This window comes from Papilio machaon, chromosome 12 (genome assembly GCF_912999745.1).
Source record: "Papilio machaon chromosome 12, ilPapMach1.1, whole genome shotgun sequence".
Taxonomy (NCBI): Eukaryota; Metazoa; Arthropoda; class Insecta; order Lepidoptera; family Papilionidae; genus Papilio; species Papilio machaon.
In genome coordinates this window covers 6,464,733-6,491,166 of record NC_059997.1, presented here as the reverse complement: position 1 = coordinate 6,491,166, position 26,434 = coordinate 6,464,733, and the positions used below count along the sequence as shown (strand labels likewise).

The following is a 26,434-nucleotide window of genomic DNA, read 5'->3' as shown; positions in this document are numbered from 1 at the left end:
TTGGTCTGATAATGATAATAATAATGATGAAAATAATGAAATAATAAGGACGAGTGGTGTTGACGGTTTGCTCTAGTTTAAAAACATGATTGCATCCGTAGCTTTAACATTGGTGTGTAAGCAGAACAAATAATGAGCAAAGTTCTAGATTTTTTTTTGTTAATATTATAAAAGTAACACGAGTAAAACACGCGGGTGATTGACCTTTATTTCCGACACGCTTCTGTTAATAAACAATATCTTGAAGGCCGTTTACATTCAATAATTTTCTTCGACATGTGATTAAGGACTTACTAAATATACCGTAAATATGTTTAAATAATAAAAGTTAAAGTGGTAAAAAAGGAGACCATAAAAAAAAATCTAGAATATCAATCTTTCTATTTGATACTTATTTTTAAATAAAGACAGCATAATTGCCGTACTAATTCTTAAGTACCAAAGATTTATAGTAAGTATAGTCTAGTACTATAAATATAGCAGCAAAATTGCCATCGCGAAAGTTTACTCAAAAGTTTTGCTGATAAAAGCGACATCTATCGTACCTACTATTTATAATTCTCACGAATTGTTGGCACTGGCTTCTACAGTTTTTGTTACGTTTCAATAGATGGCGGCACATTACCGAAACATATGTATAGAATAGTCTTCCCGTTTATTCTCAAATCGCAAATTCAACATTTCATCCAGATCTATGCAGCCATTAAAGATACCGATGTGAACATCGACAACCATGGCCATCTGCTATACCTTAGGAACTACAGATCCGTTGCCGGTGTTATGTATCTTTGTATGTGCCTGTGTTCTTCCAGTCTAAATTCTATATCTGAGCCAAATTTAACCGAGATTTATTGGCCGTTCTGGAGATAAACTTCCAACAAACATTCATCAATACATCTATATATACAAAAAAATCGCACTTATTACTTAATTATGCATTATGAATTAAAAATATTCTACTCGAGTAACACATACAGTATACATTATTGTTGCCATATGAAAGATTATTTCCAATAAGTTACCCTCCTATTTAATTCTTTTAACAAATAACGCATCTGAATAATACTTACCGCTCTTGCAGCGATACATTTACACATCTGCTAGGGTAAAGCAATAATCACCCTCTTGTACCCGTGCCAGTAGTAAGTTTTGTACCCACATGGTTAATAACTTTACCAAATGTTTCGATAAATATTTCTATTTATAACAACTGTCCTTTATAATATTTAATTTTTATCACAACTGTCAGATAAGTTCTAAATTTTACTTTGCCATTTTTTTTATTCCCACTCTTTTCTTATAAGGAGAGGATGGGAAGAGGAAGTGGATTTCATGGAGGAGGGGACGTGTAGTAAGGGGTAATATTCTCTTTCTGCGCGTCTCCTCCTCCGTCGATTAAAGGTAGGCAACGCATGTGCAATTGCGGATGTCTATAGGCAGCGGTCGCTTCGCCATTTTGGCAAATTTAGGTGGCCACTTGCTTGTTGTCATCTTATAGTATATGTAAAAAAACAGTAAAATCTTCTTAAAGTTTTTATGTCTGAATTTTATTGTTAACTTAAATATTTAAATAAAATATATTTCTAATATTTAGATTGCTTTTACAAAACGCCTGCATAATTAGGCTTAGCAAATTATGACGAAGGCGTTTTTATGCATTACTTTTTTCACTTTTAATCTATCTTTTTTTTTTCAAATTTAAATATAATTGTCGTCACGGAACTTTAATTCCAACTATGGAAAATTCAAGTAACTATGATAAAATAAATTTTCTTTACTCATAATAATATTCAGCAAATATTTATTCCTTGAATATATTTTGTTTTTAGTTGGCTGAACGTTTTCAACTTCGCGTCATTAATAACCTGCGTATGACAGCTTTTCAACGATTTAAGCATTACCTGCTCGTACCTGGGTAATTGCTTTTAGCGAATATTAAATAATGCTATTTGTTACGGGTTTCGTGATTTTTCAAATTGTTAACAACCATTTCGTTGGATCATACATTAACATACTTCAATCCAAACGCCTAAATTAAGTAAACAGAATAACGTAAAATTTAATACGGCCATTACATTGTTTTTCGCTTACAGTTATTTTGTGACAATTATTAAATGATGTTCTTCAACGCAAAAATATAACGAAGTTCGTATGCGTAAGGTATTAATGACTAAAGTTTAACTTCAAATGTGAACTTTGAGCAATATAGTATCTTTAAAGGACAATTTTCTTCTCATTTTTTATTCATTGACCGAATATATCCGTCCGTACGTAACTTAAAAATACGATTACTCTTTGGACCCTTTTGGTACCCTTATTATCTTAAATGTCCAATTTTTGTAACTCCGGTAAAGAAGGTAGTGTCATTACGTGAAATTGCTTTTATAAGAATACGCTGAAAACTAATTGCGAATCTTTTACGCCTAGTAAGTTTAAAAAAAAACCTCAATTAAATTTTATAAAAAATTAATACAAGTTATTTTCAGATTTTATAATTACAAGGTACATTTTATTTCACGTACTATTAATAAAATTTACTAATACCGATTAATAAAGTTTACCTTTGATTAAAGCTTTTACCTTGTTTTTTCTAACTTAAATACGAAATTTAACTGTAATTAATTGTGGTGAACTAACATAACTGTGTATATTAAAAGTCATTAAGACAATAAAAAATATTTCCTAAAATTATCATTTCAATTATTCCGTGTTTAAAAATTTTTAACGTATTATTAATCATACCGTTAAAATTAACGCATTTAAAAGAACGACGATACCATTTTAAGAACCTGTCACTTTGACACTTAATGCATTAAATGCATTCTTTAAGACGCAATAACTAAACACATATTCATCTCTTTCATACTTATCAGATTCGCAAAGGAAAACTGAGTAAGACGAACCAATGCTTTGACGTTTGAGATGTCGTCAGCCGTCAGTGCAGCGTTGTACCATGAAGGGAATGGTTGTGTTGCGTGTGCTCTGAGGCAGCGTATTTACAAACTTTATCGTATTCTGTTTTGATAGTGGCACCTTCCTTGAAATCGGTGTCGTATGACTTAAAATCAGTTATGACCGTATCAAACTATATTTATTGAATTATATTTTTATTGTGTTGTTTTATTTTTCGTTCTGTTGTGTTAGTTTTTTTTGGTGTGACCTTGTTTTTGGTCGGCGTGAGTTTTTGTGGACGATTATTTTAGAGATTATGATGTCAGTGCGGATGTACCTGGAAGTCCTAAGTCCTTAGGATGGAAAGAGTGGAGCCTTGAGCCAGTAATGATGCATACTTCAATGATGATGGTGAGTGCAATTCGTTGCTAGCTATATTTAGACCGAGCAAGTGTGCTGTATTGTTTCTTGACGTAATATTTGCCATATAGTTGAAATTGTAACATTTTGATTCTCTAACATGTCACTTTGGTGATCTTACAAAATCCTACTTCATTGACCGTTTTATTCAAGTCAAGTTTCCCTGTAAGCGCAGAGCCTTCAAAATATAATGATTGGCTTAAATTATGCTTCAGGAAGGTGCTTAATTAATGCGACTATTGACAGTAAATTTCATAAATTAGCACGATAGTCTGTGGTCGACTTTTCAGAGAAAAATTAGTAACATGAAATTTTATTTCATGTCAATAGACGAAAAGCCAAATTACGATAACGTGTTTACTATACGAACAATTAATACCGGGTACATTTAAATGTTAGTTATTTTTCACAATTTACCACACTCACATAAACCTCTGCTTAGCGTAATAAATTATATCATAGCAGAATTCGAAATTTATTACTACTACTATATTTATTACTACTAGCTACCGATATTCTAGTGTATAACTTGTACATTTTATTTATTTCTTAGGTTCATATAGGAATTTTTTTATTTGACATTTAGAAGGAAACTGCTACCGGAACAACTGTACAACAACTGGGATTGTTGTGTAAGTGTTATCATGAGTTTCTGCAGTGAAAACTCACGATAATAGTTACAGTTACAATACATAGAATTTCTTTAACTCATTTTCATATTTCATTTCGGAGCTAAATACAAGTTAGCTGTAACAAATATTAGCCGTATTGGCTATAGCATTTGGCCATATAAAGTGAATCGTTATGACTTATAATAATCGTGCTAAATGCAAAATGTAATATGATATGTGTGCGTCAGACCAGCCTACACACGCAGACCATCACAAACCTATTGTATTCGTCTTCAATGTCGGACAACGGCGAACCTACGTCTCGAACAATGTTATTATGTTAAGATGATATTTATTTTCTCGTAGCTTATTAAATTTTTATAGTTTTTTAAAATTTAAAATGACGTAAAACCTAACTTAACCAATACAAATCGTGGTGGTGATAAAAATTAAATTAGAGACACCTAAATTTTACTTTCGTTGACACTTTCTTTTAGGTAATATTGGTCAGAGTATTTTTCATGTTAATTTATACTAAATGATAAAGATTGATTACGTCACCAAAATTATATATCTACGTTAGTAAAAATAATTATATAGTAATACCGCTACAGCTGTAAAACTCAACAAAACATAGAAACATTTCGCTGACTTATAACTTATTTGTAGGCAATAGCTGTCGCCATCGACTTCGTCCGCGCGGAATTAAGAAAAACTTAATTGGTAGCCTATGTGTTCATCCAAACTATGTTCTACATATATTCCAAATTTCATCAAGATCCATGCAGCCGTTCTGGAGATGCATTTTAACAAACATCCAAACATTTGCGATGTTTCACGATGCGAGTAATGTCAAACATGTGATGTGTTAGCAATCATAAATGCAATCAAACTTCGTTCATTGTTGCTTGGTTGAGTAAATTCGGTCGCGTGCACAGGTTTTTATAAGCGTTGCAATGTAATACCATAACTCTCATCCACTATTGTGTAATGTGCTGACGCAAGAATACGGGAAGCCATAAGGTAATTTACAGTATGCGATTATTATTCCCGATAACTTGGCCCTACATAAAGCAATATTTAAAAAAAAATCGTAAAGATTTTTCGTCAGTGGATATCAACTGGTAGTAAAAGTTAACTTTTGACATTAATGTTTTTATTTTACGAAATAAAATGTGTACGTGACTATTCTATATTGTCTGTACTTATTTGTTGAACAAATTTAGTCGACCTATTGTTATGTTACGTTATCAACGCATTGTTGTTTGTTTGGTTATTAAATTAATTGAGGCAGGGACAATGAACATGACTTTAAACTATTAGGTTAACGTTTAGCCCTCGTGATTTCCAGTCATAATCTGTTGTCAACAGGTACAATATAAGGTAAAAGTCTAAGACACGAGTTTAACCTTCATCTATTGCAGACGTCCGGCTTTAACAGCAGACAATATTTATTTTGAAAGGCTTGTACGCTCATACTTCATTTGCATATTATAATAATTGATAACAGATTAAATAAATTAAAAATAAATAAAGTAAATTACTTTTAATTACACGAAGCGTATTTTTAATTTGTTTTAAATGCTTTACTATTGCAGTAACATCAGATTATTTGCCAAAGGAATTTTTATCGTAGTATGATAGTTATTTCCTGGGTTACCTTACAAGGTAACTCAAGAGGCTATCGAGTATGCTTTCGTAATTGTTTAATTGACCCTCTATTAAGACTCAAGGTAGGTTTCCACTGAACATTATTACAGATAGATGTTAAGTGTAGCTATTTCAAAATCGTTTCCCTTGGTAGTTCTAGATATAGAATTTAAAGTCACCGCTTCAAATCCCTATTCCCTTAACAAATCTTAAAGAGGTCGTATTGACTCATATTTCACAAGGGAAACAAATTTAACGTTTCCGAACATGAGTGTTACTAAAAACAAATACGCATTACGGATTATTCAAAAAGCTGTTTGTAATCCATCCCTTACATTTTGCCGGCAGCTGTGTTTAAGGTACAAAACTATTTTGTTCCGATGGCACGTAACATGTGTCGGCAACTTTGGTATCCCTTGAGCTTTCGGAGCGATTGGGCAACAACATAACCGATAAACTTTCACTGCCACTGAGCTCAACTTTACTTCAACACGATTTATGTTGTGCTTCGAAGAAACAATTATGTTAAAAAATTACATCGTAAAACTACGTAACGTTACTTTTAATTATATAAGGGAAGTTTAAATTTTGATATTTTTTATTTTTTTTTATTGTATTTTAAGTGATGTCTTTGAACGGATTAAATGTCTTATTATTATTAACGTGGTATTGTGTTATAAGATTTTCTACATTGTCTTTAAATTTAATAACTTAATTTGTTATCTTTTGACACCAAAGAAATAAAGAATGCAATTAAAAAGTTTCATCTACCGATTTCCTTCTGGATTAAGCGGACAATATACCACATACACATGTGATTTAAAAAATCAAAATTGATTTTAGATTGAAAATACATCATACTAATATTATAATACCTATAAATGCGAAATGGATGAATGTATGTATGGATGGTTGGATGTTAGAAGGTATCAAGGTAGCATGGATGTCTGGAAGACGACACAGGATACTAGGGAGTCACGGAACATGCGATCCATAACCATGATACCTGCCACGATATTATCAATCTTAAGGTAGAGATAATAGTAATCATTATTGCTTAAACATAATTTATACGTGAATTTAGCTAATACTTTCACACGAGGACAATACACTGAGGCACGACAGTAGATTGTTTTTACCTTCGTGTGTAGCTCTAGCATTATGTAATTACAGTCATATAGTCGTTGGCATATTAGCGAGCGGTTTTTGTTGCCAGTACAGAATGTTTTCAAGGTTGTGGCCGAATGGGTTTTGTTTATCACTCATTGTATTTTTTTTGTATACGTCTTCGGTACTAAAAATCCTGACGTGGCCCCATTATTTTTGACTGAATATGTTTTGACAGTGGAAATTAACGGTTGAACTCTTACGCATTTGTGAGACATGTAACTCGTCAGGTCGTAGTATTGTTTATAAAGTTTTTCACAGTAAAAGAAAAAATAAGTAATTTAACAGTACAGTGAGAGTGTCAGAAGTGTTTAATAGGTCCATTTAGCCTTGCTATTTACAATATTAAAAACTTTTTTGACATTTGATGACCAAATTTTGGGTAAAATATTCCTCCATTAATTACGATTAAATGGTTTGTTACATTGTATTTTTTATAAGAAAAAATTACTAAATTCTTTTGACACAATTTTCTTTTTGTAACCTCAAAAGGTGTTTTGAAACGTATTATTATTACTTTCGCTCTTTACTGCGTAACTTATTAATGTAACTTATGTAACTAATTTAATGAACCGTATTAAACTGTATCACTATTAAGCAAAGCGGTTACGTTATCAGTTATAATTATAACTTAGCGTAGGCTGAAAACACAATAAACTTTTATTTTTCTAGAGGAAATTATTTGACAAAAAAACTTAAGAAATAGGTAATTGATACTTATTTTTAAATATTAGCGCGAAATACAATACAATCTAAAATAGTTTTTAAACCTTCGAAAAGTAAAATCGGTATATTTATTAAGTGAAAATATCTTGAAACGTAATATAATCTATAATTATCTTGTCAATTATTGTACTTGTGTAAAATAATGAACATTATTTTCGTGTCTTCAGACCTGTAATATTTCCGTATGCGTTTGGATTTGTTCCAAATAGCATCAGCTGTTTGTGTCAACTGCCAACTAGGTACGGTGCCATTGGCATTTCATTTGGTATTGTTTGATTGCGTAAACATAGAAAATTACAGGTTTTTAGTTCTCATGAATGTCTAAGAAATTATGACAGCAGTCTAATTTATATGTACTGAATTTCTATGAAGCTTATATAAAAAAATATAATGTCGTATATAACGTAGCCTCAGAAAATTTTGTCATGATTTAATTTTTTGTATGGAATTTTTTGTTAGTGGATCTCACGGTGTGGAAGAATGAAACTGCTTACTTCGAATTTATTAAAAACGCGGAACAGAGTTACATAGTAAGTACACAGAAGTTACAAGTTGCTGAAATGAAGATGTTGAGATGGATGTGCGGCGTAACCAGGCTCGATAAGATCCGCAACGAGTTCGTGCGAGGTAGCCTCGGTGTGCGCGATATTGCTGATAAGATGCAGGAGAGTAGGCTGCGATGGTATGGTCACATAAAGAGGAGGCCGCCGGACTACGTCGGTAATTTAGCACTACATCTTTCCCTTCCCGGCCGCAGATCCAGAGGCAGACCCAAAACTAGATGGAAAGATGTAGTGCTAAAAGACATGAGTGAGTGCCAAGTCTCAGATGAAGATGTCGAGGACAGGGCGAGGTGGAGGAAACTAATTGGAAAAGCCGACCCCACCACCATGTGGGATACGAGCTAGGCAGAGAGAGAGAGAGAGAGAGTTACATAGTAAATAATAAAAAACATTTACTACACTTCTGTCAGTAAGGCAAAAATTGTATAAATACTGTCCAACCCACTATATAACCCACTCGTGAGAATATGTTTTTTTAGTTAAATATTTAATTAATTTAAGCTACGCTCCTAGTAAATTATTATTCAAATAATTATAATAGTTTTCGCATAATTAAATTAAAATTTATGCCGTTTTATTTAATTCATTGAGAATTTTTAATTAATTACGAGTATTAATTAAGCTAGAAAAGCTTTTTAATGTATTATAATTGTGGATTTATTTTACATCAGATTCAATTTCCTTTAAACAATATTTTCGATAATTTTAATGAGGATAATTTTTTAAGTTATCCTCATTAAAATATGAGGAATATTTTTTAAGTTATTAAAAAACATTTCGAGTGTACGTTACATTTTTAATGAAAAGGTATTTTGGCAATTAAAAATGAAAATTATATTCTGATATGCTTTTTTAACCGCAAATTTTCACAGCCGATACCTTTATATTAAAGTATGCTGTTGTCTCTGTTTTTTTGAAAAGAATGAGAGGCATGGCAATATTAATATATATACACATATGTGTTTAGACGTATCGATGAACCAAATAATCGATGACGTTTGTACAAAATGAAATAGTTTTTTTTTTATATTACAAGGTTGCAAACGAGCATGTGGCCACTTGAATTCGCCGAAACAGCGAAGCGACCGCTGCCCATAGACATTCGCAATTGCAGATGCGTTGCGTACCCTCACGAAGGAGACACACAAAAAAAGAAAATTTAACCATCCTATGCATATCATCCTCCAACAAATCCACATCCACTTCCCATCCTTATCTTATAAGAAAAGGGTGGGAAGGGAAATAGTTATGGAATTCCTCTTAGTTCGATCATTATTCACGTTAATCTTGAAGAATTTATAATCCACTAAATACTAATACTAAATACTAATACTAAATACTCGACCACTTTTTTCTTTTGATTACTTTTGACAATCACTTACCGAGGACAATGAACTCGACCGAGTGATGCTGTAAGGCTTTTTGTATTGTACAGTTATTTCTTATTGAGATCCGTAATCTTATTGAACTAAAATTATAAAAAGGCATCTTAGGAATGTTGGTTGTAACCATTAAATCAAATTCTGAAGTAATTTCACAATCGTCACCCAACTCATTAGTTTGAAAAAGTAAAATAATTTGTTTTTTACACCGGTACAAAAATAATTCTGTATGAAAACTAAATATTTATTTTATAGCCATCAAGTAAAATACTTTTTTTGAAGGTCATGTTTAATGTTAAAAGTGCTACTTACATAAGTTAATGATTTTATATCTTAAGAAAAAGTATTTCATCCATCTATAGATTTATAATACAAAATGTATAAAATACATAGCTATGTTACACAAAGAGTTTCTATTATCAATAATTTCTTATCGATATTTGAAATGCATGAAGATATTCGCCAAGTAGGCTGGATATGATAAGATACGTTGAAGGTTACGAAATGTTCACGTCAAATAACTTTTACTTTTAAAACGTCGAAAGTAAACTTTTTACTGCATTAATATACTTGCAGATTTCAATGGTAATAAACGACTAGTGTTCGCCTGCGACTTCGTCAGCGCAAAATGATTAGCCCATATTAACTATCTTCCCGTCAAAGTCAGCCTAGCTGTTTCGAAGATTATCAGGAACAGGCAGACAAAAATTTTAAAAATAAGCAACGCAAACTCATTAAGTATACGAAATAAGATTTTTTTGTATACATTCTATATATTTATCGTTAAATAGAGCAACGGACAGAATCCTGTCCTGTGTAGTAAACTGCTGAGGGTTCCCATGCGTTCCTCGGAGATCCCGGAACCCTCTTCAATTACGCTCGAGGTTGACCACCGAGGAGGTTTTAGTGGTTCATTAAACCCAAAACCCTGTTATTTTCCCAGAAGGTAGGCTATCTTTCCAAGATTTCCCCTCGATACAATGGGCTCTAAAATACTTATGGTATACCGTATTTTTTAATTTTATAAAATTTCGTAACTTTACGTGGTCTAATAATTGACAAGGATATATAAATGTCTTGCTGAGGTTAAAATCTGACGCACCGACTTAAAAAATCTATCATTATCAGACGACTCTTGAAGCCTATTAACTAGGTTGTATTTTTTTATATTATCTATCTATCCGGGCGAAGCTGGAGCGTGTATCTAGTTTGTTATAAAGTAATGCAACTTGTCAGATCCGTATAACGTCGATCAACAACCGAGATGTAGAAAATGCGGAGTGAATGTAAACTGCTACAATTTCGTAACGCAGCGTACATACTTATAATGCGATATTTGGGTTACTGCATCTGGTGAACCTAGATTTTATATAGATAGTACTATTTGTGATTTATAGATTTAAGTTAAGTCTATTTTCATTAAAGATTTGTCGATGGTTACGCGACGAATCTTGTGAATGCTTTTTATGAGAACATTTGATATAATTTGATTGAACAAAGCGATACCTTTTAATGAATAGGTGATCTTACTTATATTAAAAATGCGAGTTTAGATGGCGTTACATGTGTGGGCTAGTGTACAACGGATGCGCTTGCGCACGTTCGTCTAAATTTAACAGATCAAGTATTGTGGCGGCCGTAGGCAAAGTAAATAATTCACACTCCGGTACTTAGTCACGATTTCTATTAAAAAGTTAAGTGCATGTAGACAAGACGTCAGTTGGAAAGTAAACCTACATTTATCTACATCTACGTTTAAAGTTTAATGTAAAAAAAAACCTGTAATATATTTTGAAAGATAGATGTCGCTGTTACGATGATCGAGCCGTGAATCACGAGCTTACGAGCATATTTTTTTTTCTTATGATGTTGCGATCCAACAAAGTCTTTCAACTTGTGGGAAATCAGTACTTTGCATCTTTTTGACTCTTGATTTTTCAATCAGGTTGAATTTTGTAGCTTTTCAACTTATCTTTATTCTTCAATGGTTTAATAATCAAGATATTTATTTAGCCAATCAACCTTTTTACACCTAGATAAATATAGTAAGTTAACTCCTATTTAGTATCATGCTCTAAATACTTATTCATAACCTTACTTCTCTTGACAATTCTTTATAAGTTAGGTGTTAAATCCCTATAAGATAAATTACATTAACTTATGACTTTATTAAGTATTGAAGGTAAAGGAAATTATTTAAAAGACATATATCGATGTCTGACCTAGTGGCAGGACTCTTCCATAGATAACATATTATGGTATTTTTCAAGCTTTATATTAGTGCTCTATCACCAGTCGCATAAAAAAAGGGATATATTAAAGCTGTTAAAAATAACGATCCTCAGAAATCGATCATAGCTAAACACCTGCTGGGTCCAGGAAATCTTACTCCTTACCAAGATTATAAATGCGAATGTTTGGATTGACTGTTACAAGGTACGTATCTACAGAACGGCTTAACAGATCTCCCTGAAATTTGGTATAGTTGATATAGGTGTAGAACATAGTCTGAAAGAACACATAGGATTCCATTTAAGTTTTTTTTTAATTCCGCCCGGACAGTATACTTATTTACAACCTATACGTCCTATGTCGTGAAAGCGATTTCTAACAATATACTCAATTAAGAATATAATACGGGTGCATTTATCATCCGTCTTCCCATGTAGTTTCAATACCGCATCAAGTTTGTTCACTCATTTCATTTGTCGGCTTCGATTTTGCCGCATTTTCTCTCAGTATTCTTGACGCACGCCAGCCGTGACTGTGTAATTGTAAACAACATCTATTTACACTCCGCTATCCGCACGCCAGTTGTTTTAGCAAGGTTATGTATGTTACTGGAAAATCGTGAACAACACCCGTTTGTAATTTGTCTAAGCAAACACTTAGGTATGCTTTTTTTCTTATTAGGTAAGGTTACTTTGTTAGGATTCAAACGGATAAACCGTTTAATAAAAGAAATAAAAAAAGATAAGACTGCAAATTTCAAATCGAACGGAATCATTCATTAATGGTACTGTTTTCAGTGGCCGATTCTTTATTGCCTGCACAGAAATGATAGTTAATGATGCTGATGACGAAGATTGATGCTTAACTCCGCAACGATTCCACATATATTATTGAAATTTGGCACAAATATAGAACATATTCTCTAGTCACACATGAGATACTTTTCACTCTTATTTGTAATTCTGCGCAGAAGAAGTCGCAGGAAAAAGCTAGTTTGTCAATATATTCATTCGATATGAAATTTTCCGAGTTTACGATTTGCTGGGGCAAATTACATAAAGGCGGAGTACACGATTTGTAGGTGACACATTGAAAAATGTAAATATTTATTGTAACTATGGTGTTTAATGTTTTTACACTTTAGACTCTTTTATAAACTGGAGCGTTATGTTGTAATATTTGCATTTTGAAATCTGTTATACGATGGTTGGTTTTAGATTTTTTTTATTTTGGTTTTAATTTTTAGGAACATCGTAAATGCTTCTTGTTTGGAAAACGATTGCTAAAAAAATGTATTTTTAAGGTCTTAATTAAAACAGAGAAGTAAATAAATAAATAATTATATTTTAGAAAGCATCAAAACATCGATGCAATCCATCCATCCATCCATTCAGCCTCGTAACGCCCACTGCTGGGCATAGGCCTCCCCCAAAGATTGCCACGATGATGCAATGCTTTGCTAGATTCAAGTTTATACAAGGTTTTTGAATATTTTCACAAAAAGGCGGAAAATTCAATTTACAACAACAAATATAACTTACTTATTTCGATATGGTTAATGATTTAGTAATTCTATAAACCTTAACTCTTTTATTTCAATGTATGAATCATCAAATGGCAAACCCTTTAAGAAAATGTACTAACTTACTATGGGTATCGACATGTAGACGTTATGCCATTCTTCATTCCACAAACCATATCTTATTGGGCCTTGATTGACTAAACCTTAAAAAGACATTTCCAAATACATCAGATTGAGTACAAATTAAAGTTGAACTCTGTTGCTTAGTAACACACATGGTTAAGAAGGTTCAGGCTTTACTGGCACGTATAAAGCAGCTGTCAGTGCAGTTTGATTACTAAATACCTACATATCAGCCTATGTATGTTTTTAAAATAAGTTAATGTTAGTATTTAAAAAACACATATAAATTACAAATCGTCTCAATATTTAATTAAGAAACGGCTTAACTCACGTTTGATCGTCCGGTGACGGCAGCGACTAGTGCGAGACGCGACGCGACCGCGAAGTCCTCGGATTAAACACTCGCCCTGAAGATGGACCCCCGATGGGTCCGAAACTAGTCGGTGCCGTCACCGGACGATCAAACGTGAGTTAAGCCGTTTCTTAATTAATTAATTATGATGTCTCACGAAAGTTTTATTGCTAAAACAATTTAATTGCTAACGTCTCAATATTTGTCAATTCAACTATATCAAAATGTCAGCAGTCAAGATTGCAGAAGCTACTTAAGGTCAATTAAAGCAAATTGAATACCTCAAACATTCAAAACGAAAGGAAATTAAAAAACTTAATTCAACGTCAGTAAATTAGGTAAATAATTATTACATAATTTCCTTTATTCTCAGAAAAACACGTAAAAAAATTAAGTTTAAAGTTTTTTAATGTTTTTTTTTTAATTTTTTACATCATTCTCTGAAGTCCTAAGAATCTTTAAATTGTGTAATTTAGTTACAACAAATAATTGTGAGTTAAAAATGACCATTGCATGACCAAATACGTAATTGTCGTCCTATTAGCCCTCTTTGTAAAAACAGATGTTTTGAGACAAATGTATCGGCAGTGAAAACTCACAGTAAACAATGTCACACAGATGAGGCGGAAATATCAAACGTAGATATATTTTTATCAGCGGCCAACAGCGACGTAAAATGTTGGGTTTATTTTGTTTCCGCTACAAACGCTTTAAAAGTTTTATTTTTGGTTCAAACTTTATTTATATCAAACAAACCTATGGGCGACATGTCCAATCTCAGAATCAAATACAATTTGTTATCTATCACGTGAAAATATTTTTTAATGCCTCACGACGTATTATTCTAATAAAGAGTAACCTCTAGTTTAGTTTATTTTTCTCTCTAATGTCATATGGTCTATTATAGAGAATTATATTTTCTTCACCTGCGTCGTAAAAGGTGACTATGGATTTTTTTATACTCGTGATCACTCATTAGTTTTAGGAGTTTTGTAAAACTTAAAGATAGATAACTACTATAACTGTAGTATTGTGCAAATAAAAATACTACTATTTAAAATCTTGTCATATTTTCTTTTATGATTCAACTTTCGCCACATATAGCACAAGGTTGTCAATCAGAGCAATCCGTTGGCGAGTTAATAACCCGAATGGGACCAGTTTAGTGCGATTAGAGCGCCCTCTAGGCCATGCTTCCTGCCTCTGTGTTACACCTCTATATGTTACGATCTGTGACTTGTGGGTATCGCAAGACCTATCGTAAGTTTCTGAGACTTAATTCCCGTTTAAAACATATTGTTATCTCTGTTTTTTTAATTATGATGAAAGGGATGTCGATATGTTTTATACAGAGATTTTGTTCTCAGAAACCAACGGTAAGTCAACTAAGATTGATTGAACCTTTCACTAAAATAAAAATATGTAAGAGAGATACAAAAATTACTTTTAGATAACCGGTCACACATATTATAATAGTTAAAGTTATATAAAAACAAAGTTTTGTTACTTTAACAATTCTAATGAACAGATTGATCGGGTTTTGTAATATACCAGACTCATGACTCAGTTTACGATAAACGTAAATTGTTTACATCAGGTTAGTTTTCAAATTAAATTTAAAAGATATTTTTTTAGTGCTTTAAATATCTAATAATAACACAGTAAATCATTACAGATATAAACATCAACCCACCGCGTGTAAAGTAAAATCGTCGTCAATGCATCACCGTGGATCCACGTGGTCTTATTAGACCAAGAGTCTGTGCTCCCAAAATAATACCAACTGACACACACTCACTTTGCAGATTTGCGTATATTATGTATCACGGGCTATAAATATTTAGTTTACATGAACTTTAGCATCTGTGGTATATTCCGTGACTAACGTTGGTTTGAATAACTATAATTTTCTATTATTTATTTATTAATTTATTAGAAAAATATTTTGATAATCTTAGGATTTAATACAGGTCTCCTACAAAACAACATGAATAGTTTGTCATCGTCAGTGGGATTGTAATGATAAATTAAATTCGAGTAGGGAGTAGAAAATATAATTTAAATGAACTATTTTGAAAACTCTTGTATGAAAGTATTGACAACCTTCTCATACTATTTTTCGCAAACATTTTGTAAACTTTCCAAATTTTTTAAATTTAAAAAATTACCAATCAAGCTAAGTTATATAACGTCCGATAAACGCCGTATCGAGAACATAATTTAATAAATTGCATGCAACGTGTTCAAAAGTTTTAACATCGTACCAACGATATTTTATGAGTTTATAAATATTATAGCTTATAGGAAATAAATTTGGGCCTGACTTTCGTTAAACCGGTCGTACGGGCACAGAAATGTCGCGTACTTTTGAAGCCGGTATGGAGACGAATGTACCAGTGAAAGCGGTTTACTGATACCAGATTTTTTAAATGAAATATTGACATACTGCCTTGTGAAATTTGTAGGTATTATTTATTTGATTACTACTTCTACTGTTACAGTTATAAAAGATAAAGCCGTACCAAGATTTTAGTAAATTCAAGCGTATGTTAATCTAGTTTACACTGAGGTAGTGCAGTAAGACGGAGTAGTACTATCGTTTGCATATGCCGATACAGAGTACTACTGTTTTCAGCGTAAACAACAGTAGCACAGACTCACGATTCCTCCTCCGTGTGAAACTTGCATTAGTAGCGTACTGTCCGTTGCTGCAAATACAATTGTACTATGTTAAATTATGTTTTTGTTTTAAATAGATATAGTGATTAATAATGTACTCAATTCGAATTAACGAGGAGAGTCGTGAAAGTATCGCGGTAATGTAATTGACGTTTAAGTATTTTTTTACTAGCTGTTTAGTACGCGGTTCACGATGGAATGATAACAATGTAGGCCAGCCGCGCCTCTATTACGTTATCGTTGGGAAAACTATTTTCATAGAAGCCATATTTTTATTTAGTTTTTATTTTATATGCCTCATATTTATATTTCCGCATAGATGTGTGTCTATGACAAGTTTATGTAATAGAGCTTACGTGTTTGTTTTTTAATGAACTAGCGGTCGCTCGCGACTTCAACGTAGAATTTAAAAAGTAACCTATAATATTTCTACGTGCATCATCTCCCTGTAAAAAACGGTCCAGCCGGAGATTACCCGAAACAATTGCGGCCTTGCGGATACAGAGGGAAAGACAAAAATTTTGAAAATTGTTTTTTCTTTCTCAACATACAGAGACTCCAATATTGAAAATATAATAAATTGATATATTTATACAGCTACGAAATACTAGTACCACGAATGAGTTTCCTTACTTTTCAATACCTTCTTTAGTTAGAATATAGTATTTCGTCTAATTGAATTTTAGAAACTATCTCAGGACTATTCGCTTAGATTGCGTGATGTGGCCAAAACCTATCAGATGTTTCTGCCTGCTATTTCGTTATTAGCAAATAGGTACTTAATTGAACAGTGAGTTAATAACAAATTAAGAAATCTTAAACAATGATTAAGTAAAATATATTCTAGTTAATTATATAGTATGGTTTTTTTCTAATTACAGTAATACGAAGTCCAATCGATTCGACCTCGCGCCATCCGCTGCGGCGGCAGTCAATCTTTATTTAATGTGGACCTTTTTGCTGCCATCGGCTGATGCAAATGACCAATTAAACTAGACCCCCGGGAAATCTCTATGAAACCTGTCCCCAAGCCAATTTGTTTCAAAAGAAAGATCCAATCAAGATTATAATTTATGACGATGGAAAATTGTCTTTATAATAATGTGGCTCTACAGTTACATATTTACAGTTTGTTTTGGAGGCTAATTTTTTTACTTTAGAGGACGAGAAAACTGTTTTTTTTTGTACACAGTTAGTGAAAGATTTATTATAATACAATATTTTACATTTAAATTTATAGTACAGTAGCAGTTGCCCGCGAATTTGTCCGCGCGGAATTAAAAAAAATCTAGTTTATTATTATATTTATAGTCTATGTTATCAGGGATAGTTTAGCTACCAACAGTGAAAGAATTATTCAAATCGCTTCAGTAGTTTCGGAGCCTAATCAATTCAAACAAACAATCAAATCTTTTTTATCTTTTTCTAAATAACATTAGTAAAGCAAAGGTAAAATAGTGAATTTTACCTTGATCATGATAAATCAGATTACTTTTTTTTACGCGTTGGACACAGACTATATATTATTCTTTTTTCAACCTCATATCGTCAACCTTTGGTCTAAGAATAATCAGTTCGTATTATAATAGTGTCGAACGTTAGCAAAAAAATTATTAATCATTCTAGTGATTCAATATAACGCGAAATATGTGTTAGCCCACTTACTATGAATTATTGTTACCACAAAACCTTATTCATATTTCATACCCACAATTAGTTAAATTAAGGATATTTTCCTACTTCCTTTTACGGCAAATTAATTAAGGCTTGACCACGATTATGATATTAAGCGGTAATACGATCTAAAGGTGAACCAGTTTAGTAAATTCCTCATAATCATCATCATCATCAGCAGCAGCACACTATACGTCCCCACCGAGATGCTCGGAGCCTACCCTAAATTAGGGGTGACTAGGCCATGGTCAACTACGCTGGCTCAGGTGCAGGTTGCATCACGATGTTTTCTTTCACCGTAAGAACATGGCACATGGCGGGATTCGAACCCAGGACCTGCAGATTACAAGTCAAGTGCTTAACCCCTGAGCTACAGACGACTTAGTAAATGTCTATTCACCCTAAATTACGTACCCACGTCATGTTTGAAATATCAGGAAAATCTACGATAATAGTGCCTTTGTAAACTGTATTATGTAGAAATTGTTGTTTAAGTAATGTTATTCATTAATTATGTCCTCAAATGTAGTTGGCGTAGATTACTGGAACCGCACCACATTCACCGCTAATCATGTACGTAATTAACATGCAACACAAACATTTGTATACCACGCACCGTGCATCATTTACTGACTGTCTAAACAACATGGTAAATGTCTATGAATGAGTAAATGTTAATGCTTGTTTTTCATAGCTCGTTGTAACCAAGAAATATGCAGATGAGTTACTAGAGTTTATATTACAAAGGGAAGGATTTGAGGATGGGAAATATAACAGTGGTGTACTTTTTAAATTAAACTGATTGATAGTCGATAACTGGTGCGTTTACCCCATCTGCGGCCTTATATAATGCATGTCTCCATTATCCCAAAATCACGAACCTAGTCTATGTATATATTTGAGGGTTTACTAAAGATTTTAAACTCCCCTTTGTACCATAAATTAAAAATTAATATGTCACATTAATCAACGAAACGTTTAGGGCACACATGAACGTATAACAATCTTTTACCCTAATTCCAAAGAGGCGCACCCAACAGATAAAACAAATGCCATGGTGCCGAGGACGGCCCTGACATATACTACATCGTGAATCCGCATAGATTAAATGTCGTGGTATTACCATCCCCACAGAACAATAAGCAAGTAATTTCAATTTCAGTATACATTTATTTTAATTTTTTTCAATTTCTTTTGATCATTTAGTTATTAATTAGTTCCTGACCGGATCTGTGTAATGTTCGAGACTTAAGCAGAAAATTTTACTTTGTAAGTCTTTTCCAATAATGAGCTTCTAATCTTTGAAGTTAGAGATTTTTTTTTAGTCGACAATAAGGAGCGGATTAAGTAGGTAACCATTGAATAACTGTTATTTAAAATTAGAAGAACAGCTTCCAAGAATTATGAAAATAATTGATAACAGTTCTAGCTTTTGGTATAAATATGTGTTTAAAATGGTATTAGCAAATTCATTTTAAATTCGTTTTGTGCCTTCATCGTGGATTCATACGTCTCGGTCCTGACATTGATAAGTGCTAGCTCCTCACTCCAGTGACGTCTTCAACCTTCCCTCTTTAAATTATGAATGGATTAAGGCAGTGATTTGGGGTCCCTTTCCTGTGTTACGCAATTTGGTGTAATATTTGCAAGGTAATAGAGAATATATTCGTTTGAAAACTAACCTTATAGTGAATTAATTATTATTCAGTATGCGATTGTTTTGGCTAGGGTAGGGGAGCGATGGATTAATTGTTGCTACATTTAAAATTAGTTATGCCGTCTAGTTACAAAATATTAGTTTTAAATATCAGAGAATACTTACCTACTGTTGTTAATTAAATTTTGGGGTTATATTTTTTGCGGTAGTGCCTTTGTGTTTATGCTGTCTTTATTTCATTGATGAGTTCTTATTTATTACACTATTACGTATTACAATTTTTCAGCTTACATTTAGTCAACGGTTCGTAATAAGTTTTCGTTTTTATGACGTTAATTGGCATGATAAGGGTTCGAAAATTGAGTGGCAGAAAGTAATTTTAAAGTAAATTATTCGAGTCACGGGCGTTGCGAAAACGAATCGAGATTGTGCCGATATCGCAAATTGACACCCTACGTCGCTCAGTCGAACAGACTTCCTTTCTATTTCGCAATCGTTTACAAACAGTTACCATTATTTGTATCGAATATATGAGGGCTTTGTATCGGAAATTTATGTGAGCTTTACGTTGGAACTTTGTTAAACTAAACTGCAACTCACGAGCAAATCATTGCCTTTAATTATTACACTTCTCCATTTAATGATAATATTATACCAACGATATTGAAGCCTATTGGTGGCAATCTTTAAAATGATTAAGTTTTAATTTTATAAGCTTGTCACGAAAAACTGGTACAAGAAATAATCATTATTTTTATAAATATTTATAATTTCATCAAGCTTATTAGTTCTTACGAGACGACTAAAAAGGCGGAACTCTCGGCGGATCGCTAAGGCATATAAGTAACAATATTCTTAGATATTTTAAGGTTAGAATTACAATGTGTTGTAATGTTAATGGACCGGTTTGTGTTTAGATACGGGTAGAAAGGGACAGGGGCACTTTCCCACATGATTCAACGGCCTAGGGTTTTTGCCCGACTGCCCTACAAGGGCCCATAGTCCATCGTTCGGTTCATTTCATTCCTACGGCGTTCCGTATTCACGCCGCTCTCATTATTCATTCATTTCAATTCCTTATTTGTAAACGGCTCCCGTTCTTTTCTGCTTACGACGCTATTGTAATGTTATACCCTACTTTCGGTTTATGGTGATTAATCTTTGTTTTTTTTTGCTTTTTTCGCTATTGTTAGTTATTCGGTTGTTTTTAAATAAGTTTTTAGCTGCAGATTCGCAAGTAGTATTTAATGCCGTATGTTCATATTTGTATGCATATATAAGGACAATGGAATTACGAATTTGAATAATAAAGAATTGTTTTTTTTTGTTTCAGGTATGATGCTTCAAGATAAAATAGAGTTTAGTGTACAGTAATTTGTTTTACGGATGATACTCTTTTGTGCGCATTCTATGGTTTAAAGTAAGTGTAAGTATGATATAAGTGAAGCGTCAGTTGCTCAGGGAAGGATTTGACTTGTAATCTGCAAGTCCTTGGTTCGAATCCCGCCATGTACCAATGTGGTTTTCGATTTTCGATTAACATATGTGCATCTATCCGACATCCTTACGGTGAAGGAAATACCGTGGTGCAGCTTGCACATATCTGTGAAGAAATTCAAAGATATGTGTGAAGTCAACCAACTCTCACTGGGCCAGTGTCGTTGATTATCCGAGCCCCTCAGTGGGGACCTCATAGCTGATAATGATATAAGTAAAAATGTGGCGATCTTCGTGGGAGGTATATATCTAGCTGTGAGTGCCATAGGGCTTAAAAGAAGAAGTGAAATAACTATGAATAATTAAATTCGCTTCCACAAACAGATGTCAAAGGAATCTCACTGTCTGCTGTGACGATATTTTATCATGACTTTTGAATTAACTTCAACATTTTAGAATCTATTGAGATTAATCATATTATTACATCCGTCACGCGATTTTAATATAAATTGAATTCACATGTTTTCAAAATGGAATTCTTTGGAGAAGGCATTTTTTACTCACACATTTAGTTAATTCAATATAATATTGTGTTATGAAAACATTTGAATACCATATCCATTTGTTTTCATTTTAACACTCATGTTATTTTCATTGCGATTATTTCTCAGCATCTCACAGCGTCAGTTCGTGATGAGGTAATCAGTACGATGGTTATTGTTGTAATATGTAGGTATAAAATTATACGTATCGTGCTTCAGGTGAACGACCGCCAAATGTATAGCTAACCGTATATTGTAACGAAGTACTCATTGCCTCACGTTCAATACGTTAATTTGTATAGAATATTGTTCTGTATAATTTTATAGATTGTTGAAGCATTTGTGTCTTGCTATTGAGAAAATGTATTTAAAAGACAGATCTTAATTTATCTTGGTTATCAATCCCTGAATAATAAACAAATGTGGTCAACTATAGACTCCGCTCGACAGAGTTCTATTCAAATTATTCTTAGTTTAATTTTTATAATACACTAGCTGTCGCCCGCTACACTGTACGCGCGGGATAAAAAAAACTTTTATAAGTAGCCTGTGTTCGTTCAGACTATGTTCTACAACCGTGCTAAACATCAAAATCCGTTAAGCCGTTCTTGAGATTCAAGCAAACATCTATCCGTCCATCAAATCATCCATCTATCTAAACATTTATAATATTAGTAAGATTTAGGTAGTCCAGTTGTACTGTCTGGTGCTTTGTTTATCGTGCGTTAATCTTTGTAATGACTGATAACGTAAAGCGACCGACAGAGTTGTAACAAAGGGCTTATCTGCAGTTATTGACATTAATTATTTTGTTCATACATAATTCATACTATATTGTAGATATTTGGTTCTTGAACTTAGCTGTTATAGTTGGATATTGTAAAACAATTCAGCGTTAGACCGAATCAGCCAAACGTTTCCGCACACTGTTTATTTTGTTTCAAATTAAAATTCTGATCGCGTAAATGCTATAATAATAAGAACTTATTTTAACAATAAAGTAATGTGTATTGTTAACTTTTATTAATTTGTCCATGATCTTTTTAAAATTATCTTAACTGACCATTACACTTTTAAAGGGACATTTCACATTTTTTACAATGAATGTGTGGTAACATATTACCTTGCTTGTGTGTATTACACGTGTTGTGAATGTGCAGTCCTTGAATTTCTATTAACTGTTTTAATTGATTTTAATAAGTGCTTTTTTACGTCGTTTCCTGGATTCCGTGTTTTATAAAAAACTAGACGTGCGCGACTCCGTCTACGCGTAATTTAAAAAAACTTAATAAGTGGCCTATGTGTTCTTCCAAACTATGATCTACATCTATGCCAAATTTTATCGAGATCCGTTGAGCCGTTCTGCAGATACCTTTCAACAAACATACATCCATCCATCCATTCATCTTTCGTATTTATAGTATTAGTAAGATCTTAAAATATAGTATTTATGCTTAGTCCTAATGAAAAATAAAAGAAATATGTAGCCCAAGTTGTAATAGATTCGTCAATGTCATATTCATTTTTGAACATTTAAGTAAAATTTGTAGACTTTGATATTCTAAAATATAGCATAAAATGAAAACAATATCAATGTTATTACCAAAGTATAACCGAAGTTAAATAGAAGCAGTAACATTTTCAAAGATATGAGGTTTCCTAGAGGAAATGTAACATGTTAGTGAAGAAAAACACGACTTTGCTTTTAAATTGTGCAGAGGGCGCTCCGGTCGGTCGTTCGTACCCATTATTTTGTAGAAACTTTTATGTTCTGGTGTAAAATTGTAAGCATAAAACTGTTATACCTATTGCAGTTTGCAATGAAATTAGTTACAACGGTTTTGTGACAAAATCAAAATAATCTTTATTTATAGCACATGCCTACTTAAAAAAAAAATTGAGAGGTGTCAAGGGACACCCGGATGGAACGAAGTTCCTTTCTATTAATTAGTGAAGGAACCAATGTTTATTCTATGAATAAAAAACTTAAGTCTTCACAAGAAGTACATTTTATTTCTATGAATTTTCGTTATATATTGTCACGTCGTCGCCATGGTGAAGTAGCGCTCATTCGTCGTTAACATACTTACTATAGCAAAAAGTGTCGTGACAACTTTTCGTAAGAATTTTTTCCGTCTAGCCCCCTTTCACAACGCGCGATAAGGAACTTCGTTCCAAAAATCGCAAAAGGTTTCCGATTTAAGTTCTTTGAGTGTATGTTTAGAACAAGCTCATAGTTATTCGAGTCTGCAAGCGATACGTGACGGGCATTTTGTTCAGCCCATGTTTTGACCGCAAATTGTCTCTACAGTCGATTGTTACGCTGTGTTATTGTAAACTAAGACTGTAACCGATATCACTAGATATTGTTTTGACTAAGTTACCGTGAGTTTCTGAGAACAGAATGTCCGTTTAAAACATGTTGTTATCTCTATTTTGTCTAAGATAATGACAGGGATGACGATATGTTTTATACAGAGACGTTTGTCTCAGAAACCCACGGTTAATGCTTTAAAAAACTACGCTTTAAAAAATTAGATTTGTAAAATTCTCTTGATAACTTTTTATCCTGCTATAACCAATCACCTTAATAAATGGTCGTAAGCAATTAATATTTTCATACTGAAAATTTCGACTGTCGAATGGTGAAAATAAAAAAGATTGACAGTATGATTTTGTAAAGGTATGGTATATCTACTTTTACGTAATGCCCGGTTTTATTATTCTATTTGTAATCCAGTGCTGATTTTAAACGTTGGGTTGGAATAATCTAAATCGTACATAAGTATTAATAAACAAAATTATTAAAAATCTATATAAAGTTATTATCTATTGTAATATCTAGGTGTAGGTACGTAGGAGAGAATTAATTATGATGGAGACATGGCGGCAAAAACTGGCGCGCTACGTGACCGCCGCCATATTGCCTATCGCACAATCGTTTATTGCTTTCATATTGGAATTGGCGCCAAATAGATTGTTACTGTACTGTTATGTACTATATAATGTGTATCGGAATGAAAATGATGGCCCACTGCGGATGTTTTTGTGGAGTTTTTTTATCATTAAAAACTTCATACTTATAAGTACGTGAGTACGTTATATCATATCATACAGCCATTGAAATTAAAATTATTGGAATTTGATTACAGTTAATTCTCAGATAGACGTTTATTCAAGAGACGTTTCTCGTTGCAAAGTTTATCTCGCATACGTGTCATATTACTGTCTACCAGCCTCCGTGAAGACTGTTTTACATGAAGGCAGTACAGTGAGGTAGAGCAGCAGACAGTGCAGTATTGCTATTATTTGAATGCAAACTTACTGTTAAAACAGTTTTATTTCTCTCTTCGAGTGATTTTGCATCACTGTTATGCCCTCGTGTGAATTAAAATAATATCGGATTACTCTAGTCACGCCATCTTTGATTCGGTGTGTTTATTTAAGCGAATGAGATTTCATTTGCATTAAATAGAGAAGACTACTGTTTGGAGATGAAATGTTTTTATGCGTTAATCTGTTAACGTCGTTGTATATGTCAATTAAGTTGCTATTATAAAGAGAAATGAAGCTGACGGAACTTTTTTGAGCCAGGAACTTTTTGAGAAAATATGCTTTAATAAACAGCTTCATTTTCTAATTAAATTAATCATAAAAGATCGTGGTTTACTGTGTGTGCCTGAATTTAATTTCATCAAGGACATTTTCTGAAAGACGGTTGTTGGCCTAATTTCTTGTTTTCATTCCCTTACAAACGACGCTATAATGTGTATTTAAAGCTAATTGGCGCAATGTAACACTTTCGTTTTCATTACGAAGTACATCAGAGATTCATTAATAAGCCTGCGACTGCATTAAAAATGTATACAGGTCGTAACTACAGCGGTAATACGGTTAAGTACAAAGTGATGGCACACAATTAGGTCAAGTTTATCCGGATTCGTTACACGCGCTTCTTTAGATACTTTCGGCGATTGTTTTAATGCAGGACACCCACGTAGGGTTTCGTACGACGATTTTACGACCTTAAGCAAGTCATACACGTTAGGATTTTACATGACAGTTTTGACCTTACACGTCTTAATAGCAAACTCTAGTGTGTGTGACATAACGATTACGCCTGCTAGGTTAAAACCATCATGTAAAACCTTACGCTTTTGTCCTGTAGAAGATTTTCTCATTTATTGACCGACACTTTTTATAAAAGAAGGGGGCAAACAAGCGGCGGTAACATCGAGGTGATTATCGACGCCCATGGACCTCCACGACACTAGAGGAACTGAATAAAGTTTTAACATAATTTTGATACCTACATCTGAAATATGCGAGTAGTTTTTTACTTCGTTTTTAATTAATGTTTGATTAGTTCATCTCACCTTGACTGAGATACGATGTTCGGCCACTTGTTCATATAACCTTGTGTCGAATTGTTGTATTAAACTTATTTAAAAGCTATAAGTACATGTTAAAATTGTAAGTCGTAAGAATAGTCCACAATTTAAAATTACAGCCAATTCCGAATTCCGAGTTAACCTATATCTATTACTATAGCTATAAATTTAGTAAGTAGTATCAAATAGTAAATTAGACTCCAAAAATACAGATTAATATATTTTGTATTTTAACTAACTGTTAAATCGTTCGTTAAATATTTGTGTCATCCATCGATGACTAACAAATAGTTCGATGTCTGTCGGTGCCATCGCAGCGAGTTTGTGTTTCAAATGTTTTGTTTTGTTTTAATACTTTTATTGTATTAGAAAACACTAAAGATGCTTTAAAAGATAAAAGATTGTTTGTGTTAG

The 26,434-nt window shown here is 32.9% G+C and overlaps 2 protein-coding genes across 2 annotated transcripts in view; both read left to right on the top strand.

Moving 5' to 3' along the window:
• Positions 1-2,951: 2,951 nt before the first annotated feature.
• The window catches only part of LOC106718341, a 75,428-nt gene continuing 51,945 nt past the window's right edge, over positions 2,952-26,434 (top strand). Inside the window, exon 1 of the mRNA XM_014512405.2 lies at positions 2,952-3,303. Within this exon, the coding sequence (XP_014367891.2) occupies positions 3,280-3,303 (24 nt within the window). The 5' untranslated portion in view covers positions 2,952-3,279. The remainder of the gene's footprint in view (positions 3,304-26,434) is intronic.
• Positions 8,018-8,389, top strand: LOC123721537. The gene has a single exon (XM_045680380.1). It carries the CDS (start codon positions 8,027-8,029, stop codon positions 8,372-8,374), a length of 348 nt encoding a protein of 115 aa, XP_045536336.1. The 5' UTR covers positions 8,018-8,026; the 3' UTR covers positions 8,375-8,389.

Coding starts and splice junctions, on each gene's coding strand:
- LOC123721537 (XM_045680380.1), top strand. CDS start 8,027: ATGAAGATGTTGAGATGGATGTGCGGCGTAACCAGGCTCGATAAGATC.